The 15,112-nt window shown below is 52.0% G+C and overlaps 1 protein-coding gene across 1 annotated transcript; it reads right to left on the bottom strand.

The window, feature by feature from the left end:
• Nucleotides 1-1,021: 1,021 nt before the first annotated feature.
• On the bottom strand, nucleotides 1,022-13,538 carry LOC103191005 (MAGUK p55 subfamily member 3). The gene is made up of 17 exons (XM_042343228.1): nucleotides 13,432-13,538; nucleotides 12,576-12,694; nucleotides 11,977-12,054; nucleotides 10,397-10,477; nucleotides 9,516-9,653; nucleotides 9,009-9,090; nucleotides 8,745-8,830; nucleotides 8,476-8,550; nucleotides 7,993-8,189; nucleotides 7,450-7,511; nucleotides 7,165-7,185; nucleotides 5,238-5,279; nucleotides 3,457-3,621; nucleotides 2,293-2,373; nucleotides 1,722-1,815; nucleotides 1,451-1,558; nucleotides 1,022-1,122 (listed from the first exon to the last, which is right to left on the bottom strand). The coding sequence occupies exons 1-17, from the start codon at nucleotides 13,454-13,456 to the stop codon at nucleotides 1,080-1,082; spliced, it is 1,497 nt and encodes a 498-aa protein (XP_042199162.1). The 5' UTR covers nucleotides 13,457-13,538; the 3' UTR covers nucleotides 1,022-1,079.
• Nucleotides 13,539-15,112: the final 1,574 nt, after the last annotated feature.

The following is a 15,112-nucleotide window of genomic DNA, read 5'->3' as shown; positions in this document are numbered from 1 at the left end:
CTCGGTTTCTCTCCCTGGAGGGATGCATCCTGCTTACCTAATTCCGGAACTAAAGTAACAGGCAAGACCGAGGCTTAGGGGGAGGGGTGGGAAGCCCAGAGTTTGCGTTGCGGGTAACTGCTGAAGTCTGACCAGCGAACAAAAACATATAGCAGGTCCTTGACAAATGACAAAGAGTTAGAGTGAGTTGAGCTTGTGTCTGGAGGAAGATGGGAACAGAGTCTGGCGTTGAGTTGTTGGGTTGGGTCATTGGTTATGACTGGTTATGATCGGACCCAGCTGACTGGCACCCACAAGGTCTCCTTTTCTATATTATCAAGGGTGTGTTTTAGTTCATTGCAGGCGGTTTGCAGTTCCCCTTTCACCAGGATCCGGTCGATCAGGTGCCCGTATCGGTGTTCAATATCCTCTGCCGTCTGAATCATCTCCCGCTGCTCCTCTTCCTGCAATTGAAGAGACAACTCTCACACTCGTCTGGCGCTCGGTAAAACCTGACCCGCGGTAAATCCCTCCATCGGTTTCCTCGGTGCTAAAGGGCACAGGAAAAGCGTGAAGAAACACTGCTCTGTTGATAACGTGAGAATTTGCTGGATGAGAGAAGACCAAGGTCCATCCAATTCGCCTTCCAACCATCATGGAATCATAGATTGTTACAGCGCAGAAGGAGGCCATTCGGCCCCATCGTGCCTGTGCCTGCTCTTTGGAAGAGCCACCCAATCAGTTCCCACTCCCCCACTCTTTCCCCATATCCTTACAAATACTTCCTTTTCAAGTACCTAATTTCCTTAGATCATGTCCCAAAATTTGCTCCCTCCTTCCCTTACTCAACATCCAATCCCCCCTCACCTCCCATCCCCCTCGCCCTCAACCCCCACCCCACCTACCCCGCTAACAATCTCTGTGAAAAATCTAGTACTCTCTTCCCCTCCTGGGGGGATGGGTGTGGGGGCTGGGGTTGGAGAGGAGGGGGCTACACACGGGTGATGGACTCACGGTTGCTATCCTTGCCATCTTTTCCTCCGGTGTTTCATCCGCTGACGGGGCGGTCCTCATCTCCTGGATGAAGGGCTTGATAAATATCACGTACGGCTTGAATTCCGGGGTCCTGAGATTCTTGATGGTCTGTAAATGGAGCAGCGAAGGCAAGCAGCAGCTTAGGTTAGGTCCGAGTATTGAGGGTAACTGCTGGAGGGAGTCTGACCAGCTCAAACCACGGTAGCTCGCCATCGAGAGCGCTGTCTGGCAAGCAAGGGTTCCCACTGCTCGTCCAGCTAGGACCAGCCCTACCCATTAGGAGCTTTGGCGTTCAGGGGTAAACAGTGCACCACAACACTAAATTACGTTTGCACAGCACCTTTCACGTCGGGAGGACGTCCCAAGGCGCTCACGGAAACTCCCAACGTACACAATTTACGCAGGGTCTCAAAGCCGCCACCTTTAGGACACTTACCTGGGCTGTGCGTCCACCAGGCAGATCTTCTTTTTCAACTGAATAGTCCGGATGGAATCCACAGTGATTCCGTACAGATTATTGTTGTACTCTCCGTGCTCGACAAACCTGAAGCGAGAAAGAGATCAGGTCTCAGTCCCTCTCGGTCTTCGTTTCAAACCCACGCCAACACCACCCACCCCCTAGCCCCCCCCCCTCCCACATACCCCCCCCCCCCACCTCCTGTACTTCGATCACGCCACCCCCTCTCTCCTCCGAGACTCTGCCATACCTGTTGCTCTGAATCTCCGCCTCGAATGTCAACTTGGAGAGAAAATGGTACTCCACCCCTTCCCTCTCGTGGACCTTCTTTTGCCGAGTTGTGGCTGCATTCGGGCAAAAGCGAGAAGATGAGGGGAAGGTTTTAAACTCACTCCACCGATGGACCTGATACTTGTCCAGCTGGGATCCCCCAACCCGGACAATTTAGGGTCTTGTTTAGGTTAACGGGAGCGGACTGAGCGGTGAGTGACAGCAATGAGCTTAAACCGGGTTGAGAAACTGAGGTTGAGTTCAGTGTTGTCATCATCAATCATTGATTTGTCGAGACGCTACAAAGAGCTTCGCCGGGTACACTGTAAAGTGAAGTGACTGTACGGTATGTGGGTGAAATACCCCATCTCATATCTGGATATACCTCACCCTGGGTCTAGATTTACTCTATTGATGTAGGATCCCAGAGGCGGGTGTGGGGGTGGGGGTGGGGGGTAAGTGGGGTGGAGGGGGGCACGGGGTTGGGAGAGATTGAGAGAAGGTCGGAGGGTTTAAAACAAAAAGGTGGTTCAATTGTCAGTCGCACTTACAGGGAACTGCCACACAATAGCGGTTTGGATTCTCCGCGATCAGTTTCTGCTTCATTTCGTTAATCTTCGCCCCTAAGGAACCTGCGATAGTAATAATAACAATAATAATATAATAATCCTTGCGCTTGATATAGCGCCTTATCACGTAACACAAGTGGAAAGTGACCAGGTCAGACCCTGCCCCTCTGCATCAGGTCAACACCCTCTTAGTTACAATGAGCCTGCATATTGGTTGTCCTTTGCCCAGTCTCCTTGCTTTAATATAATCCAATAGAGACTTGCTAGTCCTCTGCGGTGAGGGAAATAAGCGATCAATAGCTCAAATTTCAGGCCCGGTGGGGCTTACAGGCGAAGATAATGTTCGGTCAGACAAAGTGTCTGATACACGTGGAAACCCGTCGCTGTGCTTAAGGGTGTCCAAACCAGAGTGAGAGTTCCATGTATGACGATTACCCACCCTTGGAAATTGCTATGTCTGGAATGGAATGTACACTTTCCTCCCCCCCACCCACCCACCCCTCCCACACACACACACACACACCCCCACCCACCGCCGCCCCTGTTCTGTGCACCCTACTTCCCTAATTCCATAGATTATTTAGATGCAGGTTGGGGAGAGCCAAGTTTGCATTGTGTGTATGTGTATGTGTGTGTGTTTGTGTGTGAGAAGTGGGGGGGTAACTGTTGAGAGTTTGAACAGATAAAACAGGGGCTAAGACTAGGTGGAATTTCAGGACCAGTGGTCTTATGGGCTAATACTGGGTGGAAATTCAGTAACAACAACAACATACTTACATTTGGTTAGCGGCTTTCACGTCAGGAGGACATCCCAAGGCATTGGATCATCTGGTGGTTGGGATGAGGAGGAGGTGGAGGGCATGGCGGGTAGGGGTAGGAGGGTGATCGAAGGCCACGGTCGAAGAGGAAGGGGTTTGAGACGGGTCTTGAAGGAGGCAAGGGTGGTTGGTTGATTGGTTGGTGGGGTGTGTGGGAGAGGCGGAGGGACTGCGGGATGGAATTCTAGAGAGTGGGGTCAGACACCAACAAGTTGTGTTTATATATAGCTCGGCTCCTGTAGGGTAGGGTAGCGTCCCCAAGCGCTTGGCTTCAGGCTCTCGGACGAGGAGCTGTGGGTGATGCGGTTAGTGAATGGGGCTGACGTACCAACCAGGACCACAAGCCTGTGGTATTCAGTCGGGCGACGGTGATACCGAGTCACCTCTTCGTAGGTGGGAACCTCCAGCAACTCCTCGGGCTCTGACATTTTCGCCTCGCTCTGGTTCACCCGCCTCTCCTTCCGACTCAACCGGAAACTTCTCCGCAACCCGGCTGAAAAGTCAAATGGCACAGGTCACGGAGGGAGACAGCGCAGAGACGCTTTTGGCCAAACGCTGAGTGCTTTCTGAGGCCGAGACTCTTAAAATATCTGGCGCGGATTCCGTCAAGTTATAGAGTCATAAAACATTACGGCCCAAGAAGGAAGCCATTCCGCCCATCGTGGCCTGAGCCGGTTCTTTGGAAGAGCTATCTAATCGGTCCCGCGCCCCCCCCCCACCCATCACTCCCATCCCCGCCGCTCTTTCCCCGTATCCTTGCAAATTTTTCCTCTTCAAGGACCTATCCAATTATTATTATGGATAAGTCGGTAAAACCAACTTTGGGGTTCATAGGAACAGAAGGAGGCCATTCAGCCCCTCGAGCCTGTTCTGCCATTCTGTTAGATCATGGCTGATCTATACCTCAACTCCAATTACCCGCCTTTGCCCCATATCGCTCAATACCCTGACCTAATAAACATCTATCTGCCTCAGTGTTGAAAATTTGAATGGATCCAGCCATAATCCACAGCCTTTTGGGGGAGGGAAGAGTTCCAGATCTCCACTCCCCTTTGCCTGAATAAATGCTTCCTGATTTTCACCCCTAAATGGCCTCGCTGTAAATTTAAGACTATGCCCCCTTGTTCAGATCTACTCCACGTTTTATGCACATTACTGGATAACAGGGTGTACAGAAATGCACTCAATTTACACAAACCTTGGTGTTTTATTTGAAAAAAAATGCACAAGAAAAATACTAAATAATTACTTTTGTGTGTAGGTCAGAAGCGAAGGTCCAGCAAATCAATAAGACAAAGCAAATAGGAATATAGGAATTGCTAGACAAAAAAAAGACCAAGGTTCATCTAGTTTGCCTTCCACCATCTTGGTAGTCGCTTGCTTGACAGTACTGGAGATGTTGATGGCAATTATTTCTGTATGGATTAGTCTACAACAGGAGTGGAGAGCTTTGGGAAACTTAGATCCAAAGTTGCCTGGTTCTCCCAAGCACTTACTGTATGTCATGTCTCAAATGACTCATGCAATGTATCCCCAGATATTATTTTCCAAACGAAAGAAATAATATTTCAATAAGTAAACCAAAAAACTTGACAATTGTGGGACTTACGACGGCAACAAATGACATTTACACGGCACCTTTCACGACAGGAGGACGTCCCAAGGAGGTGGACAGTCAGAGATCACCCGAGCTGGGGGTTTGGGATCAGGAGGGGAGGAGGGCAGGGAGGGTGGAGGTAGGAGGGTGACCAAAGGCGCGGTCGAAGAGGAGGATCGTGCCTTGAAAGAGGCGAGGGAGGGAGGGAGCGAGGTAAAGGGACTGTGGGATGGAGTTCCAAAGGGTAGGGGGGGGGGCAGAGAGGTTGAAGGCCCGATCGTCGATGGTGGGGCGGGCTGGGGACGTGAAGCAGGCGGGAGTTTGCTGAACGGAGGGAGAGGGCGGGTTGATATGGAGTTAGCAGGTCACAGACACTGATGGTCAATTGGAGTCCAAGGAACAGTTTCCAAATGTGGAGACACTCGACTTTCTCTGTGACCCGGGACCTGATTGACCCAGCGGGGGATTGATTGAGCTACATGACGTGGATCAGCTCGAGTCGGAACTCTCACCTACGTGAAGCCCATTGAAATATCCATCACAGTCACAGTCCTCTGCAGAGATAGGCAAGCAGCAGGTGGAAGCAGAAGGAATGATCAAGATCAGAGAGGAGATAGATCTGCCGGTGGAAACAGCTCAAGTGATTGACAACAGCAAATCCATGACAAGTCCCTGGCACCTCTCACCTGAAATTCCACCCTGGCTTAGCCTTAAGACATCGAATTACACAGTCACACTGCGCGGAAAGAGACCATTTTTGCCCCAAACCCACATCCCTCCTGTTCCCCTCTCCTCAACCCCTCTATTCCCCTTCTTTCTCACACATGTGACAAGTTTCCTCTTGAATAACGGCGACAAAATCACATTTACACAGCGCCTTTTCATGTCGGAAGGACCTCCCAAGGCGCTCGACAGTTAAGGGTTTGCGTCCGAACCGGGGGTTGGAATCAAGAGGTTACTATTAATAATTATTATTGTTATTAAAAATAAGTTGATGCTTTTCTGCCTCAACCACAGTTTCCGGCAACAAGTTCCACACCCTCACCACCCTCTGCGTGAAGAAGTTCCTCCTAAACTCTGATAGATCTAATGGTGGGAGACTGATGGATAGAGGGGGAGAGGCAGAGAGGGAGACAGAGAAGGAACTATGCACAAACCAGGGAGAGAAACGGGGGGAAACAGGAAAAGAGTAGAAAAAGGTGGGGGGAGGCGGCGAAAATGAAAGAGGGAAGCAAAGTAAATATATTTCACCGATTTTTCGCCCACAAAATACACAGTCACTTCACTTGACAGTATATCCTGTGAAGCGCTTTGAGGTGGTGAGGCGCTGTACCGAATGCAAAGATCGTTGTTATTATTTTTCTGCGGCAGGAATCTGGAATAAAACAATATCTGAAGTCTTTGCAAGTTCCTGTTCTTGTCTCCTTTGTGCGGAGGACTGTTGGTTAAAGCGAATAACACGGCGGGTGGGGGGGGGCTGCTGCGGGGAGTGTGTGTGGGCAGTGGGGGGTGGTGGGAAGACATAGTCGGAGAATAATAATAATTAATGCCTAGAAAAGCAATCTCCAACAGAACCTCTATGGCACAGAGCAGCTGAGGCTGATTAAACTGCTCACCTCTTCGCCCCCACCCGCCCTCGCCCTCACCCCCCCACCCCCACCCGAACTCTTTGCTGCTCTGTAGCCCAGTACAGAGCCTGTGCGTTATCCTCGGAATCGATCACAGCTCCGGATCGTCAGGCAGGGAATTTTTGTCCTGCAAATCCCAGAGCCCCCGCTTCAGGAAACCCCGATCGGAGTTCCGTAGCCGCCGTCTTTCTGCAGAAGTTGTTCGATCGGCTGTTAACTTGGAAGCTCTTTAAAAAGACACCGGCTTTCCAAATTGCTGTTGCAAATAATGCGAATGATAATCCTTGCATTTGATGCAGCGCCTTATCGTGTCTCAAAGCGCTTCGCGGGATGCACTGCGAAGCGGAGTGACTGTGTGTATTCGGTGGGCCAAACACGGGCAGCCAATTGTGCACAGCAGCGTCCCCACCAGCAGCTGCGGATTGAGTGATGAAATTTTTATTTTATTAATTTTTTTTGAAGGGTGTATTACCCCCGGAAAAGCGATCCACCATTCGACTAACAACCGGGTTCCTACTCACTGCTGGGTCAGCAGAGGCGTGCGGAGTAAGGAAACTTGCCTAAGATTTCGCCCGCCTGGGAAATTGAACTTGCGAGACGAGTGCTCTAACCACTGAGCTACAGGGCTCCATGTCTTCGTCTCTGAGAGGTCTATCCTTCATGTACCTGTCTACTTCCCTCTTCAAACCCACAATGAACTGTGCGACCAGTCTCGTAAAACGACTCTGTTTGACACAGTACTTGCATTCATTATTCATTATTATTCAGTAACTCTAACTCGTGTCCGATTTAGACTGCACTGGTTACTTACCTCTCTCGTTGGCTTGTTCACCTAGGTAGCGATGGAGGAGGGTGGAGGGGGGTGGGAAAGAAAGGACAATTAATGATCATACCTGCCGGATTAATTCACAATTCACGGAGCTTATTGTTTTTAGGGTTAGCGCTGGGTGTCTGACACTCACGGAAACCCATCGCGTGTCACCCATGCGTTGGGATTCCTGCACTCTCTCTCTCTCTCTCTCCCTCTCTCTCTCGCTCTCTCCTTCTCTCTCAGAGGATGAGTTTCATCGGCTAAAAGCGTTCAGTGTGTCCTTACATTGTGTCTGTTTCATTTCCTGCTGTTGCTCCAAAGCCATTGCTCTCCTGTGCTTAAATCGGCTGAAAGTAAAACAAGACGAGAGATGAAGGCAATGCAGTTAGAGAGCGGAAAGGGCTGGTGTTCCCCTCGGCCTCAACTGTTTCCTGGAACCCGGCTGTGCGCGAACCCGCTGCCTGCGCTGGCCCACAACCACGCACAGTCACAACGCTCTGAGATCAATCCGATGGGACGCTGTCGTGGGCAATACGCGGTCAGTTCACTTTACAGCGCGTCCCGCGAAGCGCTTTGAGACGTCTCGAAGAGGCGGTGAAGGGCCCCCGTGTCGAACGCGAGGATTATTGTTAATATTATCACGAAGCACTTTCGGAAAGGTCCTCCCGACCAAACCGACCGCGAGGACGGACGGCGACTTCTAAAACGATTATCGGCGATAAAACATAGGAGGAGGTTTGGGCGACTTGAGGCACAGGACAGTCGATGTGAGGTGTTCGTTGCTGTTCCCCTGCGCCCCCTTTCCCGATCGCTGAACGGAGCACCCACCGCTCTTCAAACTGCTTCGACGGGATCAGTCCAGCTCGGAGGTTCGTATTTCCCACACGCTTGGCTTGCCACCACACTGCATCGTCCCGGCTCACGACCTGAAGGATGTTAAGCTTCCTGAACGGGAGTCCTGCCTCCTTGCAGGGTATGGCTTTGTCCTTACTCGGGTCGTAGTCGAACAAGGCTCTCATGTAGACCTGTGCGGGGATATGGGAGGGGGTGGGAGTTGGGGGGTGGGTGGGTGGGTGTGGGGGCCAATGGGACCATAAGTGAGAATTCCCGTGTGGACCTTCGAGGTGTTTGATGTTAAGGGCGCTCTCCTCGCAAGCGAGAGAGAACCGGGTACGATTCCCGAGACAGGGCGAAACCTGAGGCAAGTTGGCTTGTCTCCATCCCCCTCCCACCCCCACCCCACCCTCCCGCCACTCCTCCTTTATTCTTCCCCCAACACCCCCCCCCCACCCTCCCTCCCCACGCCCTCACCTTGCTCTCTTTCAGTCGATCCTCCTCCTTGAGCGCCGGGATTATCTTCAAGGTTATCGAGCCCTGGCACTGAGCCTGGGGATGGGAAAACATCCAATACACAGAGTGAGTCTGTGTCCACAATGTCCGGCTCGGACGTCCCCACTCTCAGCTAAAACTGACAAGGGCTTAAGGGCTGTTGAGCTACATAGACGGCGATCGAGAGACTTTTGATTCGCGCTGTACAGCGGCCTTCGTGCGGCTCGTGTCTCTTGGGCTTTTAAGCTTACCAGGATCTGACTGATTTCCTCTGGGCTCTTGTTCTCCACTGTGATCCCATTGACTTCTCTCAGTTCATCACCAACGTGCACTAAACCTGGGGGACAGGGGGGAACGTGAGATACGGAGCTGAAAACCAGTCAGGAGAGCGCGAGCGGAACTGACCCCCGAAGGACGGAGACTCGTTTGGTTCGAATGGTGCCCAATACGGTGGGGTGGGAGTGTAGGGGGGGGGGGTGGGGGGTGGTTTGGGGGCAAACGTGACAGACACTCACCGCTGCGATCGGCTGCCCCACCCCTCATGATCCGCGCCACCACAACCGCGCTGGTCTGCTCGTCCATCCTGATGGTCGCGCCCTGCGGGTGGGATGCCCGGGAGGGTTAGGGCGGGTGGGAAACCAGAGGGCTCTTTTTTTCTGACCTTCCAAACTCACCCGCCAACCCCTTCCACCAAAAAAGACCTCCACGCCACCGTTCGCTACGTCAATACAATTAATAATAATAATACTAATAATTATCCTTGCATTTGTTACAGCGCCTAATCACGTCGTTGAGACGTCTCAAAGCGCTTCAAAGGATACACCGCGGAGTGTAGTGACTGTGTGTTTCGTGGGCGAAAAGCGGCAGGCAGCCAATTGCCCACAAACAAGTCGTGGGTTGAAGTGACCAATTTATCATTTTATTAACGGTAATTATCCTTGCGCCCGATACGGTTACACAGATTTCCCCCTCCCCCAGTCGTGTCTCAAGAGTGTGGTGGACCAGGCCGGAGCCTCACTGACCAGTGGCTCCTTGTCCTTCACCAGACGCACGATCTTCACTGATTCCTCCTCCTCTTCCTCCCCCACGTCGTCAGGCATCGGGGGCAGCACGGGGTCGAAGGCCTTGCAGGCGACTGTGTCGTGGGCTGTGAGCAGGGCCTGCAACAACAACAACAACAGCAACAACAACAGCAACAACAGCAACAACTTACATTGATATAACGCCTCTCACGTCGCAAGGAGGTAACCAAGGCGCCAAACATTAATAATGCTAATAATCACAACAACAACAACAATAATAATAATCCTCGCATTTGATACCGCGCCTTAATACCTCGTCGAGACGTCTCAAAGGGCTTCACGGGATACGCTGTAAAGTTTCGCCCACAAAAATACACTTTACAGGACATTCTGTGACGCGCTTTGAGATGGCTCGACGGGGTGATGAGGCGCTATATCAAACGCAAGGATTATTATTAATATTATTATTACAGCAATGTCCCACAAACAGATATGGAATGAGTGACCAAATTTCAGGGGGGTGGGGGTGGGGGATTTGTTGGCCAGGACGAGACACAGTGGCCTTATGTATCAGCAGAGCAGTCGCTATCGAGGTGCATCCACACGGGGGTCACGTTTGAAGTGAATCCCACCCCATTGCCTATTCCAGTCGTTAATTCCAATTCTCCGGAAGGGAAAGATTCCTTTGGGAGATCCCTTGACCATCGCCAATGACCTGCGCTCAGAGGTCAGAGTTCATGAGAGTGTCCTCAAGTCTAATGGAGTCTGTGCCCCAACCCTCCGCCCCAACCCCACCCCCACCCCACCCCAACCCCATTTATTTCCTTATTAAGAAACAGCGCAAACTGGCCGGGCCTTCATCGCCACAGCTCATTCGCTACCTTCACGTGTGGCTTGGCCAGTAGTTGCAGGAGCTCACTCACGTCGTTGCCCATCGGTCCGTTCTGTAATTCCTCTGAGAGCTACGAGGAAGGTCAAGAGAACAAGAAACGCCCCCAAATAAATAGACGTATTTGACACGGCGACGGAAGTATCGGCGAATTTGATCCACGCGCCAGGGGCTTTGAGCTCACGTTCCAAAGATCTCCACGGTGCAACTCGAAATAAGAGAATATTGTGATGATCGTAACCCTCGCGTTTTGATGCAGCGCCTGGTCACGTCTTCGAGACGTCTCAAAGCGCTCCACTGCAAAGTGGAGCGACTGTGCGTTTTGTGGGTGAAACGCGTGCAGCCGGTCGTGAATTGAAGGGAGTTATTCTCTCCTCACGGTGTCCTGGCCAAGAAATTAACTTCATTTCACGGCTGTTTGCGCGACGTAGCTGTGCGCAAATTGGCTGCTGTTCTTTTTTGCCCATGAAATGCACTTGAGTCACTGAAACTTCACAGTGAAATCCGGCGAAGCGCTTCGAGAAACGAAGTACTTGCGGACAGATGCAGCAGCAAATGTAACCTTGGGTAACTTAAGATGCAATGGCTCACTCCACGAGCTCAATCGACTGTGTCAGGTTCGACCCTTTATCAGGATTACCACATAGCCGCAGTCTCGCCTAAATTCAACAAGCTCAGAATAGAGCTGAACATCGCAACTAAAAATATCCTCGAGTGCGGCAGCAGTTGTTTACCTGAAGCCGGAGATGGGATTTTAATGGACCTATCAGTTCCCTGATCTTTACCCACCTCTCAGTCTCCAGTGGATTTGGAATCAGACTGACATTGGATGGGTTCCTCAATCATGTCAAAATATCTGGGAGTGTTGCCCAGTGTTGGTTGTCATATAGACTGGTGCGAGACCACATCCCATTGCCTCAGAGCGCTTGGGTTTGGGGTGGCGGGAGATTGAGGGGTGGGGGGGGGGGTAGTGGAGGGTAGAGGGGGTGCATTGGACAGGATTTCGGGGTACACCTCCCTGCTCGACTTCAAAGCAATGCCAAATGATCTGAACAGCCGGAGCGGGCAAAGGATGGCATCTCGGCCGATGAGCGATTCCCTCACTGAAACTTAACGCCAAATAATAATGACGATAATATTCCTTGCATTTGATGTAGCGCCTTATCGCGTCGTTGAGACGTCTCAAAGCGCTTCACAGGGTGTGCCGTAAAGTGGAGTGACTGTATATGTTGGGGTGCCAATTGTCCCGCAAACAGTCGTGGATTGAGTGACCGCATTTCTTTTTCTCTTTGGAGGGATTATTATCCCCCACCGGAAAGCTCTCCGCCAATCGATTAACAACTCGCGGGAACCTCAGCGAACCTCATTAGTCCATATTAGTCACAACGCAATCTCAAACCCCTTTCGAGGCGATTCCTCTGCTCGAGAGAAAGAGAGCAGCGGTAAGAGGGGTTGACCTTCCATCTTGATGGCCAACAGAATCAGTCTGTTACTATTCCAAGCCCTTCCTGAAGAAAGCCAGTCCAGGTATCCACACACAACAACACTCTGAGATGCAACGCAACTACTTACTTCATGCACCAGGGTGGCAGCACTGTACAGGGTGGGTGACGGTGTGTGTCGGTCGAAATGCCTCAGTTTCTCATGGATCTGGGAACCAAAATTAATCACACTTACGATTTACATTTAGGCAGCGACTCCCACATTGGGAGGATGTCTCAAAGCTCCTCACAGGGCCTTCCTTGAAAGCCCTCCACAGTCTTTCTCCTCCCTACCTCCGCAACCTATTAAAATCTCACCAACCTATCCACACACGTCCCCCTCACCCCCGCCCTGTCCTCTCCACTATAGGCAGTCAGGCCTTCAGCCTTTCTTCCCCCACCCTTTGGAACTCCATCTCGGAGCCCCTCCGCTTTGCCCCGTCGCTTGCCTCCTGCAAGACCCATCTCAAGAACTTCTTCTTCGACCGTACCTTCGGTCAGCTTCCCTCCACCAACCCCCCGACCCCTCCCCTCGCCCTTGCCCTCCACCCCTCTCTCTGATCCAACCCCTCCCACCCCATTGTCCAGTGCTTTGGGACGTCCTCCCAACACGAAAGACGCTGCGTGAACTGAATTTGTTGTCACTATTCATTTAGCGCCAGATGGGCGAGAGGTGCTGCCGGTCTTCACCTTCATGAGCGAGTTGAAACTCTTCTCACTGAAGACTTCGGTGAGGAAACTGATCTCTTCCTTGAGGTTGGCATCTGGCCTCAGTTGTGCTGTCAGAAGAGCCAGGACCTCATGTAGACCTGTAACAAACAGAGCAAATCCTAAGCTTTAGCAACTTAGCAAGAAACCTTGGCATTATGACCAATTTTTTGCTCTTAAAATATCAGTTTTATCTGTGGAACGTCGTTGAATCTTAATCTGGAAGATTTTTTTCATGGCGTTTGAATTTGTCCCAAATTCTTTCCGACCTTATGACCACTGGTTGGTCATAAAACACCCAGAAAGAAGGATGAAGTGTATTTCACCTTTGAAAGGAAGCCTGTTTACAGGTGAAATATAGACGTGAGGGTTGGTGGTGGATGGGAGGGGAGAGGAGTAAGGTTTTGGGGGATTTGGTAATAACACGTCGCTCGTGCCCCTGTTCATTCTCGAATCGTTTGCACGGAACATGCCTCCTGCTCTCGTTACATACCGGACACCCTCTGGAACTCCATTCCACAGTCCCTCCGCCTCGCCCCCATCCCTCGCCTCCTTCAAAACCCATCTCAAGACCCTCCTCTTCGACCGACTGCGCCTTCGGTCGCCCACCTACCCCCTTACCCTCCCTCCCCGCCCTCCACCCCCGTCCTGATCCCAACCACCAGCTCAGATGCAGAGATCCCTGACTCGGGACGTCTTCCCGATGCGAAAGGCGCCGTGCGTAAATGTCATGTGTTGTTGTTGTTGTTGTTGGATCAATATTCAAGATATTTTCCGTGGCAGGAGATCGCGAGTCGCAAACCGTCATCGGACGGGAATGAGACGGCCGAGGCTTTACCCGTTCCTGAGGAGAGAACCGGCATCTTATCGTCCTCCAAACCGCTGGATAAACGCCGCTCGTTTGCAGTCCGTGGAGGCTGTTGAGGCGAAGATGGGTTCAAATAAGCCCTGAGGACGCAGAGCACAAGAAACACGGGTTAGGGCAGAAGCCGACAATCGCCACCACCCCCGGGTCGTTCACTTCACGGCTGTTTTGCCGCGGGGGAGACGGCGCGGGGAGGGGGTGCGTGTGGGGGTGTGGCGTGCGCAAACCATCTGCCGCGTTTGCCTACGAAATACACAGTCGCTGCACTTTGCGGCAACTACTGCGAGAAGCTTGGCGGACGTTCTGGACGAACTGAACGCTACGTCGAACGCGAGGATTGTTCTCGCGAGGACTGGGCGTGTTGCTCGCTCCCGATTCCCCCGTCGGGACGGCAGATTCCCGGTCGGGTTTGAGTCCCACCTCCATCGGGCTTTTACGCGGAGATGTTCATGTCGCGCTTTCGAGACCGGCTCCTAACGCGAAAGGGGCCGCCACGGGGAAAACACGGAGGGCGTGGGATCGTTGCGCCTTATCATCGCTTCCGACGCATCCCCAGGGTTCCTGTCTGCCAAGGGGAACATCTGGGAGTACAGTACAGCGCGGTCAACGTCCGATTACGTTCGCCAAACTTCATCAGAAAGGAGGTTAACGACAGCGGCAAAGTACGACGCTGACAGCACTCGGCACTCGCGTTGGACGCACAAAGCCGCGTGGCGCCTTTCACGCGGGGAGAACGCGCTTTACGCAGCGTTGATCCAAGCGAAAAGCCATCAAGGTTTACTCCCGTACAACAACAACAGCAACAGCAACAACAACAACAACAGCAACGCCAACGACAACGCCAACAACAACTTGCATTTACACCGTGCTCTTCACACTGGGCAGCGTCTCGGAGAGCTTAACAAGGGTGGAGCTTGACGCTGAGCTGGGGAGAAAGAGAGGGAGAGAGAGAGAGAGAGAAGGGGGGGAGAGAGAGAGAGAGAGAGAGAGAGAGGGGAGAGGGAGAGAGAGAGAGGGGGAGAGAGAGAGGGGGGGAGGGTAGGCGCGGTCGAAGAGGAAAGTCTTCAGGTGCGTTTTGAAGATGGGCAAAGAGGGAGCGAGGAGGGAAAGGGGAGAGAGAGGCAGAGAGCTCCAGAGGTTGGGGACGCAGTGGCTAACGGCACCTAATGTATGTCATGTGAGTATCTTGCGATATGATTATTGCCCTGAAATCACTGTCTGACATCTGTTCTCCCCCCCAACCCCTGCCCCCCCCCTCTCTCTCTCTCTCTCTCCCCCTCTCTCTCTCTCTCTCGCTGTATAAATACTTCGCTGACTGCTATTTCCTCCTGAATCGCTGATTTGTGCTGGGAACGGGGCGGGGGGGGGGGGGGGGCGGGGAGGGGGGAAGGGTTTTTCGGCATTAACCTACGTTTTCGTTTGGTCTGCGGAAAACACACGGTCACCGCACTTTACGGGCGACAGTGCGTGAAGCGCTTTGAGACGCCTCGATGACGCGTTAAGGCGTTGAACCCAATAGCGACTATTATTATTATTATTATTATTATTATTATTATTATTATTAATCAGTATTATTATAAAACCGCTGCTTGGGATTTAAACGACAACAACAACAACAACAACAACTTGTGTTTATATCGCGTCCCGGAGCGCT

The sequence above is a fragment of the Callorhinchus milii genome, unplaced genomic scaffold (genome assembly GCF_018977255.1).
Source record: "Callorhinchus milii isolate IMCB2004 unplaced genomic scaffold, IMCB_Cmil_1.0 Scaffold23, whole genome shotgun sequence".
Classification (NCBI taxonomy): Eukaryota; Metazoa; Chordata; class Chondrichthyes; order Chimaeriformes; family Callorhinchidae; genus Callorhinchus; species Callorhinchus milii.
This window is presented reverse-complemented; position numbering and strand designations above follow the sequence as displayed.

What these genes read in the sequence shown, in the direction of transcription:
- LOC103191005 (XM_042343228.1), bottom strand. Translation starts at nt 13,456, where the DNA reads ATGCCGGTTCTCTCCTCAGGAACGG. An exon ending in GGTTCTCTCCTCAGGAACGG is followed by an intron (nt 12,695 to 13,431) that starts GTAAAGCCTCGG and finishes TGTTTGTTACAG; the next exon opens with GTCTACATGAGGTCCTGGCT. An exon ending in GGAAATGAAACAGACACAAT is followed by an intron (nt 7,186 to 7,449) that starts GTAAGGACACAC and finishes ATCGCTACCTAG; the next exon opens with GTGAACAAGCCAACGAGAGA.